Genomic DNA, 22388 nt, shown 5'->3' with positions numbered 1-22388 from the left:
TTACCTTTCATGATTAGCTAGCTTAAGAAGCAAGAGAACCACAGAACTTTAGAGGGTTCTTTAAAATAAATTTCTGGTCTTTTAGTTGAACACATCTGATATCCCTGTTGTCTCTAAGATTTTTTTTAAAAAATCTCATCCATCTTCCTCTGGTCTTTTCTCCTGATTATATTTTAGCGGTGTGAAGGACAGGCTATGTTCATTTCTCTACTTCTTTCCAAAGAAATTTTCTTTTTCTTTGAAAATAAGAAAACATCTTTCATTGGCTGGGGCAGGCTTTTAGGTTGGAGATGGCGTTATGGCGTTAGGATGCTTTCAGATTTTTTTTTTGTTTTTTAGATAGAGTCTCCTCTGTCCCCCAGGATGGAGTGCAGTGGTGTGATCTTGGCTCACTGCAACCTCTGCCTCCTAGGTTCAAGCGATTCTCCTGCCTCAGCCTCCCCAGTAGCTGGGACTACAGGCATGTGCCACCACGTCCAGCTAATTTTTATGTGTATATATAGAGAGATAGATACAGATATAGATAATTTTTTTTAGTAGACATGGGGTTTCACTATGTTAGCCAAGATGGTCTCCATCTCCTGACCTCGTGATCTGCCCACCTCAGCCTCCCAAAGTGTTGGGATTATAGGCGTGAGCCACCGCCCAGCTGCTTTCAGATTTTTTATTCAAGGCTCTGATTGTTTTATTTTTTATTTTATTATTATTATTTTGGAGACAGAGTCTTGCTTTGTCACCCAGCCTGGAGTGCAGTGGTGTGATCTTGGCTTACTACAACCTTCATCTCCCAATTCCTTCATCTGCCTTAGCCTCCTGAGTAGCTGGGACTACAGGCATGGACCACTATGCCTAGCTAATTTTTGTATTTTTAGTAGACACGGGGTCTTACCATGTTGGTCAGGCTAGTCTGGAACTCCTGACCGCAGGTGATCCACCCATCTTGGCCCCCCCAAAGTGCTGGAATTACAGGAGGGAGCCACTGTGCCCGGCCTGATTGTTTCATTTTGTATTCTTGCTATTAGAGTTATTCCATATATCAGGCCGGGTGCGGTGGCTCAGGCCTGTAATCCAAGCACTTTGGAGGCCAAGGCAGGTGGATCACTTGAGGTCGGGAGTTCAAGACCAGCCTGACCAACATGGTAAAACCCCGTCTTTAATTAAAAAAAAAAAAAAAAAAAAAGAATTATTCCATATATCAACATAGCTTGTTTTATTACAATAATTTTGATACTTTAAACAAATCAGTGATGCTAAGGAACGTCACTGAGTGTTGACATGTCTATGAAAGGCTTTATATAGAAATTAAGATATCTTTGTAAGGAATGGCAAAACAAAAGGTAAATGTGATAATAATATATAGTGTCTGAACTTGGTCATTGTGAATCTTTCACTGTCAGATTAAGATGTATGTGCAGTGTATGTTGATTATGGAAATGCATTATCACTTATACATGCAAAATTATATCTTAGAGAATGTCTTCCCAAGATTTTTGCTACTGAAATCATCTTTTCAATTATATACAGGTTGTTGAAATTCTCTCTCTTCAATATTTCATGAGAGAGTGTGTTGACTTGAAGAAGTTAGAAGTGGCAAATTCCCTTCCAAACCTGTTTTTCTGCTCTTGCTATATCTCTAAACCAAACAGGTTGGATTTGCACTTATTCGCGTCTAGGTAAGTCACTAAATAAGGATAACCAGTTATGTAGGATGTTATTCATGAGTATAGGTAATTGACAATTCAAAAATCCAACCAGTGAACATGGATGAGATTTTAAAAATAAAACCCAAAAAGTCAGAACAGTGGTTTATTGTGTTTAAATTTCAGATGAACTCTGAAAATTGTTTACAGAAGTGGATTCATAATAACAAAGTATAAGACTAAAGACTATGACAGTCAATATAAGCATATGTCCTTCCAAATATCACAAAACAAGAAACAAAAGAGAAATAGTTTTAAAGTTCTTTGCTAGATACTGGTTTCTTATTCAGCTCAGATAGTTTATCAGACTAAGGTGTATACTTTAACCAAATATATAAACCAATTTAAGAGGAATTTAGGAGCATATTGCTTTTGATATAGTTATTATAAGTTAATGGTCATTTAACTATTATCCATTCCAAAGGTGGTTAGAAATAAACTCTCAAGAAAGCTTACTGTGTGGTGGTGGCCAAATCTTAACTTTTGCCCTTGAGTTAAATCTTAGTAACAGTATCCTTTGTGTCTGTGTTTGTGAAATGTAAGATTTGAAATTTCTTTTCACGTAATTGATTTTTCTTTTTTTAATACAATTCTTGGTATTTATCAGCATACACCATGTGCCAAACACCACACAATTTATACTAGATTAAAATGCAGAGGGCTAAAATTAACCACGACAATAACAAATTAGTTAATATTAAAGGCCACCATTTAATAACAGAGAGGAGAGATATGAACAAAGCATTCTGCTCAGCATTTTTGGTATGCATCTCACTCAGTCTTCACAACAACCATATGTAAAAGCTGTAAGTGTAACCCATTGCACAGATGAAGTAACTCAGTAACTTGCCAAAGAGCACCCACTTAGTGAACGGCAGGATCAGGAAGACAGCCCAGCAGTGTCTACTCTAAGCCTGGTTTTTAATGACCCACCATAAGCTTCCTGGTGCTGCATCTCATAGGGAAGAGACAGTGAACTCAGAGGGTGGGGGTGATGGTGTGGAGGATCTGGTGTCACAAAGGAGGTGGTATTTCAAGTGCGTCTCTAAATAACCTGTTATCAGGCAGTTGAGGCAGGAAAAGAATGTTAGTCAGGGAAGTGGAGCACAGAGAAGTGTATTATAGGGAGGTTGTGGGGAGCAGGTCCAAAAGTGTGAAAAAGAAAAGCATGTTTGCCAAAATGCTTGTGCTATTAAGGTAGGTAGATGTGCCCTTGCAGAAGGCCTGGATACCATCTAGATTTCATCCTTTAGGTAGACACTGGGATAAAAGTAAGAGTACGGTAAAGATGGGGCCTTAAATAATTTTAAGCATGGAGAAGCGAGTTATTGAATTTGTGCTTTAAAAGGTAACTGGCAGAGAAGTGTGGAAAGTGGATGGAAGAAGGCAGTGGTGGTGCTGGTGGTGGTGAAACTAGAGGCAGGGAGCCCGCTTCCTTGTTCTCCATGAGTGATGATCAGGCTATCACCAAAGGCTGAGAGAAGTGGCAGTCTGAGTCTTGATGCATAGTTGAATGTAGAGAGGAAGGAGGTACATGATGCTCAGATTTCTGAATTAGGGAACTGGAAGGATGGTGCCCCTTCCTTGATGGAACTTTAAAAGGAACATGTGAGGTGAAGAAGTAATGCATTCCATTTTGCATGTGAAGATGCTGTGGTGGCTGTGCACCATTCCCTTGGCAGCTTGTCAAGAGGTAGTTAGGCATATCTGGGTGTCATTATTTTATTAATAGTCCCGCTCAAGAGCCCCCTTTATCTTTGCCCTGCCTTTTTTTTTTTTTTTTTTTTTTTTTTGAGGCAAAATCTCACTGTGACACCCTGGCTGGAGTGCAATAGCTCAATATCAGCTCACTGCAACCTTCACCTCCTGGGTTCAGGCGATTCTCTTGCCCCAGCCTCCCGAGTAGCTGGTACTACAGGCATGTGCCACCATGCCCGGCTGATTTTTGTATTTTTAGTAGAGATGAGGTTTCACCAAGTTGGCCAGGATGGGTCTCAAACTCCTGACTCAGGTAATCCTCCCGCCTTGGCTTCCCAAAGTGCTGGGATTACAGGTGTGAGTCACCGCGCCCAGCCTCTCCTGCTTGTCTTATCAGTCAGCAAGGCCTGTCAGTTCTGCCTTTCCTTTCTTTCTTCCTTCCTTCCTTCTTTCCCTCCTTCCTTCCTTCCTCCCTCCTTCCTTCCTCCTTCCCTCCCCACTTTACCCTCCCTTCCTCCTTTCCTCCCTCCCTCCCCCTCCCTCTCTTCCTCCATCCTCTCCCTCCCTCCCTCCCTTCCTTCCTTTTTTTTTCTTCTCTCTCTTTTTCCTTCCTTCCTTCCTCTCTCTCTCTTTCGACAAGATCTTGTTTTGGAGGGACTGGCACAATCACAGTTCACTAAAGCCTCGACTTCCCAGGCTCCTGTGATCCTCCAACCTCAGCCTCTTGAGTAGCTGGTACTACAGGTGCACACTACCACACCCAGCTAATTAAAATTTTTTTTGTACAGATAAGGTCTCACTATGTTGCCTCCGCTGTTCTCAAACTCCTAGACTCAAGTGATTCTGCCACCTCAGCCTCCCAAAGTTTGGAATTGCAGGTGTGAACCACCTACTTCTTTAATGTTTCTTAAATCTTCACTTAAATAAATCTCTGAGTTGGTCATTTGGATTGCAGTGTGCAATGCCCCATAACTACAAATGCCTTAGTGTTTCTACTAGACCCTAAAAATCAGACTCAGGCCTGTATCTTTAGTCTTGTCTCTACCTACACCACTCTGCAGAGTCTGCACTCCAGCTCTTCTGAAGCAGCCACAGTTTGCTAGAGATTATGCTTACTCACTTCTGTTTTGAAGCACAAAGACATGTGTACAACCTCTGCTGCATGCCAGGATGCACACCAGAAGAGGCAGTGATGAGTAATATAGGGCTGACTTCCCAGGAGCGCCTAGTAGAGCATCAGAAGATTGTGACTTAGTGGAGTCATATTCATGTCCATTCATTGAGGTTCATTGACAGAAAAAGCTAGGCCTCTGGATGTTCATTTAAATTAAGTAGTCAATATCCTAATTCAGTGACTTGCAGAGAATCTGGTGGGTTATTTAATCATCATATAAAATAGGTGGTTCATGTACTCCTGTTGAGGCAGGGAACCTAAGGACTTCCTAGAACTAAATTGAAAGGACAACCCTAACTTTCCAGACCTAAGTAACTAAAGGCCCAGAGGCCACTCCCTTTGACCTTTTCTGCCTAGCAGATGGGAAATTGGATGTCCACAACAAATCAGACTAATTGCAGGTCCAGTCTTCATTCGGAACTTCACTCCAGCCTCTGAATGGTTGCTCCCTACAAGACTGCAGGGGAGTCTTCGTTTGCATGGAGTTATAACTTTGTAACTTCACTCCAGACTCTGATTACTTGTTTTTTGCAACCAATCAAATGTTTGCACAGGAGTGTTACCTTTATAACTTCATTTCAGTTTCTGGTTGGCTGCTTTCTGCAACCAATCAGACTGACTGTGGGCTACCTTCATTTACATGAGGTGAGCATGAAGTGGCTACTGGGAAACTTCCAGTGGGTACTTGGACCCAAGAAGATTCTGTATCCAGACCCTGGAGCCACTGCTCTGCCCGCTCCCACACTGTGGAGCGTACTTAGGTTTTCAATAAATCCTTGTTTTCTTTCTTTTGTCGCTTTGCAGGGTGTGTTGTCCAATTCTTTGTTCAAAACACTAAGAGCTTGGACAACTTGCAGTCACAACCCTCTACCAGTGACAATGTTGTTTTATTTTACTGAGACATCATTTATCAGTGTTAGACACAAAAATCATTTGGTCATGTGCTCCCATAAATAACTATAAAGTATGTGTGTGCCAATTTCACTTATCCTGGCCTGGATATCACCGTAGTAGATCAAAAGTGAGGAAGAAACAGTAGCTGAGAGAAGCTGGAATCAGTAAAAATGTAAGAGTAGTTCCATCCATAATGTCTGCCATAATGGGCCCTATATGTGAAAAGTTAAAATAGCTTATTTAATTATGGAGGTAACTATTATACAAGCAAAACAAAATATATAATAAAATATTTTTTATGCTCAGAATTCTAAAAATAGCTGTAGACTGGAAAACCTGCAATTGCCTCATTACCATCTAATACATAGAAAGTCTAATACATAGAAACAGACCTGAAAATTTCAGTTGAGAAAACATTTTGTAATAAAATAAAGATTTTATTCAGCACAGGCAAAACGAAAACAACAAAACAAAAAAATGTTTCAAATGGACTTTTTGTTAAAGGTGTCCAGTTCAGTCAGCCTCAATTACCCCAGAGAATTGTTTATATTAAAAACCAGCTGAGAATAGTTTGACTTGTAATAATCACCTGGAGGATATTCAAGCTTGTCAAGATTACTATGGAAAATCCCTGTGCTGCTTCAAAGAGACAGAACAAAGCTAAATAGCATCTGCCACCCAAATCTTGCTGAATAGAGTGATTTATCTGCAGGCCAGCTAGCTGGCGACGGGAGCGCACCTCCTCCCTTTTCCTAGCTGTCCCGAGTTTATTCATTCCTTGAGTCTGAATCCTGAGTGTAGGGTTTAAGACGTCGGGCCCCAGAATACATCACTGCACTTGAATTTTGGCTCCACCTTAAGGTAAACTACGCAGCTGTTTTGAGCCTCAGTTTCCCCGCCTATGGAAAGAGGATCGTAGGGGGTATTGTCGCAGGGGTTAAATGAGACTGCACGGAGCCTGGAGCTGTGCCCGGCGTGTGGTAAACACTCAACCTATGCGGGCTGTAACTGCCTGAGGAGGTTCCTTCGGCGCGCCACTTGGCCTTGTCTTTCTAAATATTAGCATAATAAATATAAATGGACCCAGAACGCGAGGGGGCAGGGGCCACGTGATCGCTCCACGAGAGCCACTTGTAGGGGCCTTTAGAGAGTTAGCAATAAGGCTGGAGAAGGAAAAGCCGGCACGCCCGCAGCCCGCGCGATTTCCCGCCGCGCCCGCGTCCCTGGCGGGAGGGCTCCGGGGGCGCCCGGGCCGCGGCGGCGGCGGCGGCGGCGGCGGCGGCGGCGCGAGCTGCGCCTCAGGGCCGGTGAATCATCCCGGCAGACACCGAGAGCCGCGGCAGCAGAGAGCAGCGCCGAAACATGGCTGAAGCGGGCACGGGCTTTCTGGAGCAGCTCAAGTCCTGCATAGTTTGGTCTTGGACGTATTTGTGGACCGTGTGGTTCTTCATCGTGCTCTTCCTGGTCTACATCCTGCGAGTGCCTTTGAAAATCAACGACAATTTGAGCACAGGTAAGGCCGGGGAGCCGGGCCCGCAGCGCCCGCCCCTCCCCCGCCCCGGAAAGTTAGTGCAACTCGCGCGGGGCCGCGGCCGGCGGGGGCGGGCGGGCGGCCGGCCGGGCACGCGCTCGGGGACGCGCCGGGGCCGGCGCACCGGACGCCCGCGGCCACCCGCCAGTTACGCGGCGGCTGAGGCGGCAGGGCCGGGCGGCTGGACGCGCGGGGGTAGCTGGCGGCCTTCACGGCCCCGCGGAGGAAGAGCTGCGCCGCTCACAGACCGCGAGGCGGGCCCGGGCCCCCGGCTGCCCTGCCGCGTTGCTGGGGTCAGGAGCCTCAGAAGGGCGGATGTCACGGGCGAGGGAGTTCCCGGGGACACCCCCTCGGGTGTCTGCGCTGGAACTCCGAGGGCTCCACGGAGTTAGACCGAGTCCTCCCTCACGCCCTTCCGGCCTTGGGTGGCGAGCGGCCGAAGTGTAGTCGAGAGGCGTCCTCCCGCCCGGCCGCGGAGGCCCAAGGGTGCTCGGCGGCGAAGCCCCCTCACCCGGCCGCGCTGTCCTGGCGGCGCCCTCCGCGGTCCGGAGTTGCGCCTCGCCTGGCTTGGGTCTGCCTCTCTGGTTGGGTAGTGGGAAGAGGGGTTCCCGCAGACACTCTTAGGAGTGTTTGGATGACGTGGCAGGTCACCAGACAGAAATCGAAGGGACCGGAGGGGAGACCGGAGAGCTGGAATTTCTGAGGGTCTCGGTTGCAGTTTTCAGTGATCTCTGCTGGTCTCCCTTCCCTCTGAAGCTACACATGCCAAGCAAGTGCCGCGTGCCTCCCATCCATGGTGGGTGGTTAATGCAGGAGGTAATTAGAACAAGATCGTAACAAACTTGCAGCCAGCCCACTGAGTCGTTTAAAAACACCCGCAAAGAAAACACGCCAGCCCTAACGCTCCAGAGAGTTCCAAAACACAAAATATATTTCTAACTAAGGGTTACAATGTGGAAATCCCAAGGTAGAGTTTAAAAATTTTTTAAATTTTAATGTCACAGTACTCTGGGAAATTCTTACAGTCCTGAAAATAGATATATACACATCTACATGTTGTTAATCTCCGTACTCTGGGAGTGCAGGTCTGGAAATGCATTTTCCTCAGGTGTTTAGCTGCATTAAAATGCTTTTTAAAACGCTTGAGATAATGTACACATTTTGTTAGGAAACTTGTTCCTTTCAGATACTAACTTAAGTATCTTGGTAACTAACTTGAACTGTTCATGTTTACGTTTGTTTCGTGGTATCCTTGGGATGGTGTCCCTGGGAGGTGGATAGGATTCAGCACTACAGAATTGTCTCACCATTTGAATAGGTGCTGCTCAGCCCTTTGGAGTGTGTCTTCAAAAAGACCATGGCTTTCTGACTTTTCATCTTTTTGGGTGGCTGCTGGTTGCAGTATTGTCTTTGCTTTAGACAAGTATGTCTCCAGGATACCTTCTGGTCTCAAAGTTCCATACCTTTAAGAAGTTTGAATTTTTGTTGTAATGGACTTATGTATTTGTTGGTAACAGTCTGTTTTGTGCAGCTGTAACAGGATACCACAGATGGGGTAATTTTTAAAGAAGAGATTTTATTTCTTGTAGTTCAGGAGTCGGGGTCGTCCAAGATCAAGGGACTGGCATCTGAGGAGGGCCTTCTTGCTGTCATCCCTTGGTGGAGGTGGAAGGGCAAGAAAACATGAGAAAACAAGAGGGGTCCGATTTCACTTTTATAAGCTACTCCCTCAATAACAAAATTAATTCATTCCTGAGGGCAGAGCCCCCAGGACCTAATTACCACTCAAAGGTCCCACCTTTCAGCACTTTTGCACTTGGGATTAAGTTTTGAACACAAGAGTTTTAAAAAACATTGTTTCTCATTATTACACATTTAAAACTTTTATTTCATAATATACATTTGTATATCACATTTTCATCAGTTAGGTTAAATAATTATCCATGTATATGTGCAAGCGTCACATACCAGTGCTCTGGACAGATCAGGGAACTAGCAAAATACCTGCTGGGAAAATTTGTAGTTGTTAAGGAAGGACATTGGTAGGTCTTCTCCTAGCAATTTTAAATCTAGCATTTCTCACAGATGCCTTGTTAATTTGTGTAGGGGCAGTTCTAAGAGATAGAGAAAATATGAAGGTGAACGTGCCATCCAGGCTGTACCTGTGGTAGAAGGAGCCTGAGGCTCTTTTCCTGGTGATGCTGGACTTTTCAGTGTCATTTCATAATCAGTTTAGTCATAAAGGAAGATAAAAGGGAAAGCACACAGAGAGCCCTCACCTCTCTGCTGTGTTTAGGAGAAAGTAGCAGGATTTGGGGTGGAAGGAGGACTTTGGCGTTAATTTTAAGACATGAAATTACAGCTGCAAACCATCCCAGAACAGTTTAGGTGTTTGAAGAGACAGTGGCAGATATTGGAGGCCTATTTTCTTCCCTTTTAAGTAACAGTGAGAAGTTATAGTAGGAAAATTGCCAAAAGGTTGTTGTCAACTTAGTAATTCCCTCCTTTCCTTGCCCGTTCCCCTCCCCTTTGGGAAAAAGTTTATGTACTGAAGCTATTGTCAAGGAAGACCTAAAGAAGTCATTAGCCAGCACCCCCAAGAAGGGAGGCAGGAGCTAGCCTGGTCTAACTTGTCTTGCAGGGAGGTCTAAAACAGTTTTAATGGGACAAATTTCGCTGTTCTTAAACCCTGTAGTGCCTACTCTCTGTGATGAAAGCAAGTGTGTTCCTGGAGAGGTCACTGACTCTGGAGCTACTTTGAGGGAGTTGCAGGTGGCACAGGCCTCCCTTTTCAAGGAAGCACAGGACACCATCACAATCAGGCAGCCAGGAGCCAGGGCTTCCATAGGCCCAGCTCTGCACCTATAGGGGGATGCAATCTGGTAAAAGTGTTCTGGAGTCATTCTTGGATATCTGCTTGGTATTTTCTCAATATCTTGACTATCTGTGACAATTTTTTTTTTTTTTTTTGAGACGGAGTCTCGCTCTGTCACCAGGCTGGAGTGCAGTGGTGCAAGCTCTGCCTCCATGATTCTAGCAATTCTCCTGCCTCAGTCTCCTGAGTATCTGGGACTGCAGGTGCACACCGTTACACCACTACACCCTGCTAATTTTTTGTATTTTAGTAGAGATGGGGTTTCACTGTGTTGCCCAGGCAACCCACCCTCCTCAGCCTCCCAAAGTGCTAGGATTACAGATGTGAGCCACTGCACCTGGTCATCTGTGACAATTTTAATCCTCATTTGATCATATTTTGTGGTGAATGAGCTTAACTCGATTTGTTTTTTTAATTTCTTAAATGCCTTCTGATGTACTATAACAGGTGCTATGATAAGAAAGATGTGTGAGTTTGTAAAACCCAGGATAAATAAGGAGTTTACAACATGAATACAACTTCCCATTTGCAAGGTGGGGCTGGGCAAGGCTGTGAGAGCGTCCCTTGAATTGACCCTGAGAGGGTGAGGAGAATTTCATGATCGACGACTTGGAGGTGGACCTCCCAAACAAAGGCACAAAGCTGTGAAAGTGCAGGTCAGATTCAGAGAACTGCAAATCATGTGGAATTTAATCTAAAACAATAAAAAGGACTTCGATGAACAACCATGCCATTTTTAGCTCTTACGTTGTGTGTAGTTTTCCAAGTAAAGATGCTTTGAATGCTGTTTTTCCCCATTCCCACCAGCGTGGCTTGTGTGATCTTCATTGCGTTGGGCCAGTGCCATTTAGGGTAGGGATATAGTTGAAAGAATTCCACGGTATTCTGTTAAACCATACAGAGAAACCTTTCAATAGGCAACCACATCTTGTAATGAAAAATGAATTTTAAAAAAGAAAAGGGAGAAAACAAATGTAATAGGAATAATACATAGTGGTTAGCTTTGATAATAGTTGAAGATCACGCAAGAGCTAAAAATGGCATGGTTGTTCATCGAAGTCCTTTTTATTGTTTTAAATTCCACATGATTCGCAGTTCTCTGAATCTGACCTGGACTTTCACAGCTTTGTGCCTTTGTTTGGGAGGTCCACCTCCGAGTCCTCGATCATGGAATTCTCCTCACCCTCTCAGGGTCAATTCAAGGGAAGCTCTCACAGCCTTGCCCAGCCCCACCTTTTCTGTTCGTTTTTTTTTTTTTTTTTTTTTTTTTGACTGAGTTTTCTTGTTTCCCAGGCTGGAGTGCAATGGCGCGATCTCGGCTCACTGCAACCTCCGCCTCCGGGGTTCAGGCAATTCTCCTGCCCCAGCCTCCTGAGTCGCTGGGATTACAGGCATGCGCCACCATGCCCAGCTATGTTTGTTTGTTTTTTAAGAGTCTTAGTATGTTACCTAGGTTGGACTTGAACTCCTGGTCTTAAGTGATCCTCCCACCTCAGCCTCCCTAGTAGCTAGTATTACAGGTATGTGCCACCATGCCTAGCTGCTAATAACTGATTTTTGAGACTCTGCCCTTGATTTTGATAGAAGAGTTTAAAATAGTTTCATGATTTACTGAAAATAGAATGCAGTTTTAACAAGGTTTTAAAAAGACCTCAAATTATATTACTTGTCAGTTTTCAAGTGAATTAATATCATAAAGCAATACTTTTCCAAAAGGGCAGAAAATTAATTGTATATTGGAGCAGTCATGTAGGATATTATTAAAATAGATGAGTATTAAAAAATAGCACCATAACTTATAGAGTGGTGTTGATGGCACTTTCTCATCTACCCTTTGTTATAAAGTTTTTGCTGCTGAATTTATTTATTTATTTATTTATTTATTTTGAGACGGAGTTTCGCTCGTTACTCAGGCTGGAGTGCAATGGCGCGATCTCGGCTCACCGCAACCTCCGCCTCCTGGGTTCAGGCAATTCTCCTGCCTCAGCCTCCTGAGTAGCTGAGATTACAGGCACGTGCCACCATGCCCAGCTAATTTTTTGTATTTTTAGTAGAGACGGGGTTTCACCATGTTGACCAGGATGGTCTCGATCTCTTGACCTCGTGATCCACCTGCCTCGGCCTCCCACAGTGCTGGGATTACAGGCTTGAGCCACCGCGCCCAGCCTTTGCTGCTGAATTTAAACACCTTGCAAGATATACCTTTTCCTAAAATGGGCAACTTTGCCACTTTTACAGAAAGCAGTGTAAATAATTTTCCAATTCTTTTTCTATTTGATGAAAAGCAAGCTTTCAAAGATCTTTGAAATCTGATTTTGTTCCTTTTGGAAAACAAATGTAATCTGATAGCCTGACCTAGGCTTAATGTTATTTTTTTACTTATTTAGGAGACAAGGTTTTACTCTGTCACCCAGGCTGGGGTGCAGTAGTGCAATCATAGCTCATTGTAGCCTCAACTTCCAGGCTCAAGCAATCCTCCCGTGTCATCCTGCCACCTCAGTATTAGTAGCTGAGACTACAGGTGCATACAACGCATGGCTAATTTTTTTTTTTTTTTTTTTGAGACAGAGCCTTGCTCTGTCTCTAGGCACCAGACTAGAATGCAGTGATGCGATCTTGGCTCACTGCAACCTCCGCCTCCCTGGTTCAAGCAATTCTACTGCCTTAGCCTCCCAAGTAGCTGGGACTACAGGCATGCGCCACCATGCCCAGGTAATTTTTGTATTTTTTAGTAGAGATGGAGTTTCACCATGTTGGCCAGGATGGTTTCGATCTCTTGACCTCATGATCCGCCCATTTCGGCCTCTCAAAATGCTGGGATTACAGGTGTGAGCCACTGTGTCTGGCCAAGTTATTTAGAAATCTTTTTGTGTTAAGCTGATAAATACAGATGTAAAACTCTTATATTGTTGACATGATATATAACTTAGGGTGCAGCTCAGTTTTGGCATTTTTTCCTGTTGAGAATTTTTGTTCCAAATTTACTTAACATTTTGATTTTAACTTACTTAAAATTTACTTAAAATTGGATTTCCCTTCTAGAGGGTCTGGTTGCAGTTTACGTAGGTCTTTTGTCCGTGTTGTTCCTGTTGGCTAAGATGTTCTCCCCTATCTGTAAATCCCATCCATCGGCATGCTGCCTTCTGATCCTTTCAGCTACAGGAAAGACAGGCACTTGGAGATACTGTGAGTTTGGTTCCAGGCCACCACAATAAAGTGAGTCCTGTGAAATTTTTGGTTTCCCAGTGCATATAAAAGTTATAGTTACACTATATTGTATTCTAGTAAGAGTGCAATCGCATTATATCTGAAAGACCAATGTACATATCTTAATTTAAAATTACTTTATTGCTAAAAAAAATTGCTATCTGAGCCTCAGTAAGTCATAATCTTTTCGCTGGTAGAGAGTCTTGCCTTGATGTTTATGGCTGCTGACTGATCAGGGTGGTGGTTGCTAAACGTTGGTGTAATTGTGGCAATTTCTTCAAATAAGACAACCATAAAGTTTTCCACGTGGATTGGCTATCCTTTCCAGAGAAAGATTTCTCTGTAACATGTGATGCGTCTAATAGAATTTTACCCACAATAGAACTTCTTTCAGAATTGGAGTCAGTTTTATCACCCTGCCATTGCTTTATCAATGATGTTTATGTAATATTCTGAATCCTTTGTTGTTGTAATTTCAACAATGTGCACAGCATCTTCACCAGGAATAGATTCTATCTCAAAACTCCTTGCTCATCAGAAAGAAACAGTTCTTCATCTGTTCAAATTTTACAGGGAGTTATAACCATTCAGTCACATCTTAAAGCTTCACTTCTGATTCTGGTTATTTTGCTGTTTATGCCGTGCCTGCAGTTATTTTACATGAATTATGGTATGTATGTGTAATATATGTGGATCAGTGTTTATATATACATCTTTTTTTGTGTACGTATGTTTTATCACTCCTTCTAGACTCTAGTTCTTCATCTTCTAGTGTAATTCCTTGTACAAGGTAGGTCCTTGTTATTCACTGGATGATTGAATCTCCAAGTTATAGTGTATTAGTGAGCTGGGATTGGAACAATACAGTTGATCAAACCCATTACAGAGTATGTGTCCCACCTAAGTTTGCAGCTTTAGATTGTGGTCAGAGGCTGTTACAAAATCTTATATTCTATGATGGGTCATATGCATCTAAAGCATGGTGGTTCAGTTTATGAATGTATAAAAGGACAATTTTTTGATTAATGTCAGCTTTGAGTTTAGAACGTATCCCAGACATATTAGTTGCCCTTAGTTATTTTTGGAGATATTTTTCTCAGCCATTAATAAAGCAATCCAAATGATGCATTGTTTTCTGACCTTGAGTTTTTGTATCTGTAAAATAATAGCTTTACATTCATTAGGTTTCCTTCTAGCTATGGGATTCTGTGTCCTAGGGTGACTTTCAGTGAGTGCAAAGTGTAGCACCAAGAAAATTCATGGACTTAATGAGTGTGTATATATATATATATATATATATATATATATATATATATTTTTACAGTTTGGACTCTTAATTCTTAGTGAATACAAGTCCAGATTTCATGTGACTCTCTTCAGTGGCTTCCATTGCACTGAAAGTAATATCTAAATATATTACCTTCCTTTACAAAGTCTGTTGATATGGCTTTTTCCTACCCCTTGAATCTGAACTTCCAACTCTCTTTTTCTAGATCACCACCCTCCAGATATGCTGGGATTCTTTTTTTTTCTTTTTTTAGACAGTCTTGCTCTGTCACCTAGGCTAGAGAGCAAAGAAGAGATCTCAGCTGACTTGCAACCTCCACCTCCTGGGTTCAAGCGATTCTCCTGCCTCACCTTCCCAAGTAGCTGGGATTACAGGTGCATGCTATCATGCCTGGCTAATTTTTGTATTTTTAGTAGAGAAGGGTTGGCTGTCTTGTCCAGGCTGGTCACAAACTTCTGGCCTCTAGTCATCTGCCCCCCTTGACCTCTCAAAGTGCCGGAATTATAGGTGTGAGCCACTGTGCCCAGCCTGGGATTCTTTCTTTCTTTCTTTTTTTTTTTTTTTTTTTTGAGATGGAGTCTCGCTCTGTTGCCAGGCTGGAGTGCAGTGGCGCAATCTTGGCTCACTGCAACCTCTGCTTCCTCGGTTCAAGCAATTCTCCTGCTTCAGCCTCCCAAGTAGCTGGTACTACATGGTGCACCACCACACCACGGGCCAGCTACTTTTTTTTTTTTTTTTTTTTTTTTTTTTCAGTAGAGATGGGGTTTCACCATGTTGGCCAGGATGGTCTCCATCTCTTGACCTCGTGATCTGCCTGCCTCAGCCTCCAGAGTGCTGGGATTATAGGCATGAGCCACCATGCCCGGCCTGAGATTCTTATTTGTAAACATGCCTAGCTTCTTCCTGCCTATGGCTTTTGCATGAGCTGTTCTCTCTACCTGGAATGCTTTTCTAATTGATATTTGAATGGTAGTCTTCTTGCCATTCACATCTCTGCTTAAATTCACTTCTTTTGAGAGATTTTCTTGGATGCCTCAATCCAAAATGATCATCCAGTCACTATAATCTCACCAGATTTGAATTCTCTGCATTGTACTTAGCGCTGTTAAATGTAATACTTGTTTTTGAATCAGTGTATTGCATTGTCTCCCATGTGATTGTAAGTTCCATGAGAGTAGGGATCTAATTTGCCTTGTCTGTCTTACTGTATATCCCCAGGTTCTAGAACAGTAAATGTATAGGCCTAACGTGCTCAGAATGTGTTTGTTGAGTGAATAAAAAGCTATGTCGGTTGTGGTGACTCATTAGTAAGATTGTGTTAGACAATGACTTAGGACGCCACGTGTAGTTATTTCTGAGGATGGGAATTGTGTTTACTTTCTCTAGTTTATCCTAAAATGTTTACTATTCCAAAATATTGATATATCCTTTGGAGGTAGAATTGAGGGAGGCTATCCTTTTTGTAGGTTTTTTTTTTTTTTTTTTTTTTAAGAGATGAAGTCTTACTCTGTCACCCAGGTTGGAGTGCAGTGGTACAATCATGTCTCACTGCAGCCTCAAACTCTTGGGATCAAAGGATCCTCCTGCTTCAGCCTCCTGAGTAGCTAAGGTGGCATGCGCCACCATACCTGGCTAATTAAAAATTTTTTTATTGTAGAGATGGGGTTTCCCTGTGTTGCTCAGGTTGGTCTTGAACTCCAATACTCCCATGATTCTCTTGGCCCAGCCTCCCAAAGTGCTGGCATTGCAGGTGTGAGCCACTGTACCCAGTCTGTAAAGTAAATTTCATATAAAGAATGTTTAGAGTCAGAAATTGATGAATTGGAGAGCCCATTTTTGGTAACAGAAACTTGTATTTCAAACATAGACGTATACAGAGTTAAGTGCCTCATATTATCTGTATGGATGGAATTCAGGGTTCTACCAACATGGAAAAAATTGTTGTCTGTGAACAATGATACAGTAGTAAAAGAAAGATTTGGTTGGGAAATTCTTTAGAATAATATTGGCAGGCAAAATGAAACTTAACAGGCAGAATTGAAACTTGAAGTGATTAGAAATACTTCAGCACAATTTTATGTGTTTGCATACTCTTCCCTGTAACTATAGAAACCATTTCTGGTGAAAATTATTTTAGCATTATGGAAATTTGCTTTATAACCAGTTTTACTGGGGTTTTTGTTTTTCCACAAAATACAATATATCTACCGAGAGAAATAAATACCAGATGTGATGAGGTGAAAGGACCATTAGATTTAGAATCAGAAGATTTGAGTTCAAATTAGTTTTCCATGAATTGAGTAACTTTGGACAAATTACTTTGTAAGCCTCTTTCTTCATTTACAAGATGAGTACAGTAATCTCTATTTTATACGTTTATTTTGAAGTTGAAATAAGATAGCATTTAGTATTGAGCCCTGAGCATAGTATATCAGTAATATTAGAAACCATATTTGTATACCTGGATCTCCTAGTCCACTTTAGTGACTCTAAACTATGTCCATTCATTGGTTAGTTCACTTACTAGTTACTTTATTCATTCATTTGGAGAGGCAGGTGCCTGTGAAATTGAAGCTGTATTATTATTTGAACACACATTCTCATGTCATTTATATTCCTCCAAGTTTTTGCACTTGTTTTTTGTGTTGAACAATTAGTATCCTGTAGAATACCGTTTTGTTCACTAATGCCTCCAGGTGTGTTTCTCTCCCTATGAACAAGGACCATGCATAGTAGAAGTCACACTTTAAAATAAGTTTGGGTATAAATCTATTGATTTGAACTAGAAAGGCATGAGAAATAGGTTTTTTTTGTTTGTTTGTTTGTTGTTGTTGTTGTTGTTTTTGAGATGGAGTCTTGCTCTGTCGTCCAGGCTGGAGTGCAGTGGTATGATCTCGGCTCACTGCAACCTCCGCCTCCTGGGTTCAAGAGATTCTCCTGACTCAGCCTCCTGAGTAGCTGGGACTACAGGCATGTGCCACTACACCTGGCTAATTTTTAAAATTTTTTAGTAGAGACGAGGTTTCACCATGTTAGCCAGGATGGTCTTGATCTCCTGACCTTGTGATTCACCCACCTCAGCCTCCCAAAGTGCTGGGATTACAGGTGTGAGGCGCTGCACCTGGCTTTTTTTTTTTTTCCTTTTCAAATATTGAGATGGTCTCATTCTGCCGCCCAGGCTAGAGTGCAGTGGCATAATCTTGGCCCACTGCAGCCTTGACCTCCTGGGCTCAAGTGATCCTTCCACCTTAGCCTCCCAAGTAGCTGGGACTACAGGTGTGTGCTGCCACATCCAGCTAATTTTGTAAAGATGGGGTTTTGCCTTGTTTCTCAGGGTAGCCTTGAACTTCTGAGCTCAAGTGATCTGCCAGTCTCTGCCTCTTAAAGTACTGGAATTACAGGTGTGAGCCACCACACCAGGCTGAGAAATAACTTTTATTGAGTTCTTATAGGAGTCAGACAGTGTGCTGCCTGCTTTACCATCACTGGTTGTTAGGCTCCATGGGCTTGTTCACAAAAGTCTGTCTATATCCCATAATATATCTGAAGCTCTCTTTGTATATATGGAATGGAAATTGTTCAAAACAAAATGAGTACTGTTTTCATACCAGTTGTCCTATTAAATAATACAAGTGAACACATTTAAAAATGCATTTTGTTGGGAAAACAGCTTACCCTATGAATGAAAATGAGAACTTGGTGGAGATTTTTGGAGTACTTCTGGAAGGGATTATTTCCTTAGTATACTCAGAAGAGCTTGAGAGTGACGATTGTGACTTTTTCATCTTTGTATTTCCATCATGTAGTTATTGCTGGTGGTGATGACACATAAGATGAATGCATGAATTACTTTGGGTGTTTTTAAGACTTTCCATGATTGCTGGCACTGGTGGTCTTTTTTTTTTTTTTTAATATCACTTCTTCACCTAATATTTTTCTTTTTTTTTTTTTTTTTTTGACATGGAGTCTTGCTCTGTTGCTCAGGCTGGAGTGCAGTGGCATGATCTCGGCTCATTGCAACCTCCACCTCCCACCTTAGCCTCCCGAGTAGCTGGACTATAGGCCTCTGCTACCGCACCTGGTTAATTTTGTATTTTTTAGTAGAGACAGGCTTTTATCATGTTGGTCAGGCTGGTCTCGAGCTCCTGACCTCAGGCAATCCACCTGCCTTAGCCTCCCAAAGTGCTGGGATTACAGGTGTGAGCCACTGTACCTGGCCCACCTAATATTTTTCTTTCTCTTTTTGCAAATATTCAGCTCTCAAGACTGGGCTTATTATTTGGCTTATGTTAGAAATTCAGAGATAGAGAGAGAAGGATTCTCCTGAGGTATGTGATGCAGGAGTCCAAAGACAAGGGAGGGAAAAGAATATTGCTCTATATTCAGAGATGGTTGCTTGAGGTGGAACTGATGGAGAAATTCAGAGCAGGAGACATAAGGAGAAGAAAGGATAGTGTAGTGTAAACATGACTGTCTAGATGTGGGGCTGGAATGGTATTGATAGAGTGCAGTTGTACAAATACTACAACTTAAAGGGTGTTTACATATCTTAAATAACCCGTAATAGTCACATGCCTGGTCATACTTACTTTTTTCAGATTTTTTAAACATTTAACTTTTAACTTCAGCGTACATGTGCAGGTTTTGTTATATAGGTAAACTTGTGTCATGGGAGTTTGTGGTACAGATTATTTTGTCACCCAAGTATTAAGCCTAGTTCTCATTAGTTATTTTTCCTGATTCTCTCCCTCCCACTTTCTGCCTTCCACTTTCCACCCTCTGGTAGGCGCCAGTGTGTTTTGTTCCCCTCTGTGTATCCAGATGCTCTCATATTTTAGCTCCCATTGATAGGTGAGAACATGCAGTATTTGGTTTTCTGTTCCTGCATTATATTGCTAAGGATAATGGCTTTCAGCTCCATCCGTGTAGAGGATATGATCTGCAGAGGATATGATCTCATTATTTTTTATAGCTGCATAGTGTTATATAATGTATACATACTACATTTTTTTGATTCAGTCATTGATGGGCATTTAGCTTGATTCCATGTTTTCACTATCGTTAGTAGTGCTGCAATGAACATACATGTGGAAATTTTGAAAAACTGTTTCAATATTCACATGGAACCATAAAAGGGCCCAAATAGCTAAGGCAATCCTAAGCAAAAAGAACAAAGCTGGAGGCATCATGCTACTCACTACTCGACTTTAAACTATACTACAGGGCTGCAGTAACCAAAACAGCATGATACTGGCACAAAAACAGACACATAGACCAATGGAACAGAATAGAGAACCCAGTATCTTTGTAATAGAATGATTTGTATTCCTTTAGGTATATACACAGTAATATACCCAAATATTGGGCTAGCTGGGTTAAATGGTATTTCTGTTTTAGGTCTTTGAGGAATTGCCACACTGTCTTCCACAGTGGTTGAACTAATTTACACTCCTACTAACAGTGTATAAGTGTCCTTTTTCTCTGCAATGCCTATCAGCATCTGTTTTTTTTTTTTTTTTTTTTTTTTTTTTTACTTTTTAACAATAGCCATTCTGATTGGTGTGGGATGGTGTCTCATTGTGGTTTTGAGCTTTTCTTCATATGATTGTTGGCCACATGTATGTCTTTTTTTGAAAAGTGTCTGTTCATGTCCTTTGCCCACTTTTTAATAGGGTTGTTTGTTTTTTTCTTGCACATTTGTTTAAATTCTTTAATGATGCTGTATATTAGACCTTTGTCAGATGCATATTTTCCAAAAATTTTCTTCATTCTGTAGGTTTTCTGTTCTCTCTGTTGTTAGTTTCTGTTGCTGTGCAGAAGCTCTTTAGTTTAGTTGAGATTTTATTTGTCTATTTGTCAACTTTTGCTTTTATTGCAGTTGCTTTTGGTATCTTCATCATTAAATCTTTGCCCATTCTCAGGTCCTGAATGGTATTGCATAGATTATCTTTCAGAGTTTTTATCGTTTTTGGTTTTACATTTAAGTTTCTAATCCATCTCTAGTTAACTTGTATATGCTATAAAGAAGGGGTCTGTCCACTTTCAATCTTTTGCATATGGCTAGCCAGCTATCCCAGCATCATTTATTGAATAGGCAATCCTTCTCTCATTGCTTGTTCATGTCAGATTTGTCGAAGATCAGTTAGTTGTAGATGTACGGCATTATTTCTGGGTTCTCTGTTCTGTTCCATTGGTCTTTGTGTCTTTGTACCAGTATCATGCTGTTTTGGTAACTGTAGCCTTGTAGTATAGTTTAAGTCAAGTAGTGAGTAGCATGATGCCTCCAGCTTTGTTCTTTTTGCTTAGGATTGCCTTAGCTATTTGGGCTCTTTTATGGTTCCATATGAATTTTGAAACAGTTTTTTTCTTGTTCTGTGATGAATGTCAATGGTAGTTTAATAGGAATAGCATTGAATCTATAAATTGCTTTAGGCAGTATTAGGCAGTATGGCGTTTTTAATGATATTGACTCTTCCTATCCATGAGCATGAAATGTTTTTCCATTTGTTTGTGTAATCTCTGATTTCTTTGCGCAGCGTTTTGTAGTTCTCCATGTAGTGATCTTTCACCTCCATGGTTAGCTGTATTCCTATGTTTTTGTTTGTGTGTGTGTATGTTGGGGGGTAAATGTGAATAGGTTTGCATTCTTGATTTGGCTCTTGGCCTGACTGTTGTTGGTGTATAGGAATGTTAGTGATTTTTACACACTGATTTTATATCCTGAGACATTGCTAAAGTTGTTTATCGCTTAAGGAGCTTTTGGGCTGAGACTATGGGATTTTCTTTCTTTTTTTTTTTTTAATTTTACTTTAAGTTCTGGGATACATGTGCAGAATGTGTGGGTTTGTTATATAGGTATACCTGTGCCATGGTAGTTTGCTGCACCTGTCAACCCATCATGTAGGTTTTAAGCCCTGCATGCATTAGCTGTTTGTCCTAATGCTCTCCTTCCTCTCAGCTCCCCCAACCCTCTGACTGGCCCTGGTGTATGTTGTTCCTCTCTCTATGTCCATTTGTTTTCATTGTTCATATCTCGCTTATGAGTGAGAACATCCATTGTTTGGTTTTCTGTTCCTGTGTTAGTTTGCTGAGGATGATGGCTTACATCTTCATCCGTGTCCCTGTAAAGGACATGATCTCATTATCTCATTCCTTTATATGGCTTCACAATATTCTCTGGTGAATATGTACCACATTTTCTTTATCCAGTCTATCATTGATGGGCATTTGGGTTGGTTCCATGTCTCTGCTATTGTAAATAGTGCTGCAGTAAACATATGTGTGCATGTGTCTTTATAGTAGAATGATTTATATTCCTTCGGGCATATACCCAATAATGGGATTGCTGGGTCAAATGGTATTATTTCTGGTTCTAGATCCTTGAGGAATTGCCACACTGTATTCCACAATGGTTGAACTAATTTACATTCCCACCAAGAGTGTAAAAGCATTGCTGTTGCTCCATACCCTCATCAGCATCTATTGTTTCTTGACTTTTTAATAATTGCCATTCTGACTGGTGTGAGATGGTATCTCATTGTGGTTTTGATTTGCATTTCTGTAATGATCAGTGATGTTGAGCTTTTCTTCATGTGATTGTTGGCCACATGTATGTCTTCTTTTGAAAGTGTCTGTTGATATCCCTTGCCTACTTTTTAATGTTTTTTTTTTTCTTATAAATTTGTTTAAATTCCTTGTAGATTCTAGATATTAGACCTTTGTCAGATGGGTAGATTGCAAAAATTTTCTCCCATTCTGTAGGTTGCTTGTTCACTCTGATGAGTTTCTTTTGCTGTGCAGAAGCACTTTAATTAGATGACTCTAGGGTTTTCTAGATATAAGATCATGTTGTCTGCAAACAGGGACAGTTGACTTCCTCTCTTCCTATTTGGATGCCTGGGCGTTCTATAAATATTTGTGTGTTTGAGATAGTTACTGACTTTGGCCTTCCAGCTTGATGATAGACTTGGTCCCTTGACTAGAATGCAATCTGCATAAGAGATTGTAAAATGAATGAGAAA

At 41.7% G+C, this 22388-nt stretch overlaps 1 protein-coding gene across 6 annotated transcripts in view; it reads left to right on the top strand.

Moving 5' to 3' along the window:
* Positions 1-5887: 5887 nt before the first annotated feature.
* ST7 (suppression of tumorigenicity 7) overlaps positions 5888-22388 on the top strand; it is a 299415-nt gene continuing 282914 nt past the window's right edge. For 4 of the 6 annotated variants that reach the window (XM_032276202.1, XM_032276200.1, XM_032276201.1 and 1 more), the window contains exon 1: positions 5888-6979. In XM_032276202.1, the coding sequence (XP_032132093.1) occupies positions 6829-6979 (151 nt within the window). In that variant the 5' untranslated portion in view covers positions 5888-6828. The remainder of the gene's footprint in view (positions 6980-22388) is intronic. The other 2 variants (XM_032276214.1, XM_032276213.1) reach the window with 1 other exon arrangement.

The sequence above is a fragment of the Sapajus apella genome, unplaced genomic scaffold (genome assembly GCF_009761245.1).
Source record: "Sapajus apella isolate SASKATOON/1434 unplaced genomic scaffold, GSC_monkey_1.0 scaffold7, whole genome shotgun sequence".
Taxonomy (NCBI): domain Eukaryota; kingdom Metazoa; phylum Chordata; class Mammalia; order Primates; family Cebidae; genus Sapajus; species Sapajus apella.
The sequence above is the reverse complement of the archived record's forward strand: the minus strand, read 5'-3'. Positions and strand labels throughout refer to the sequence as shown.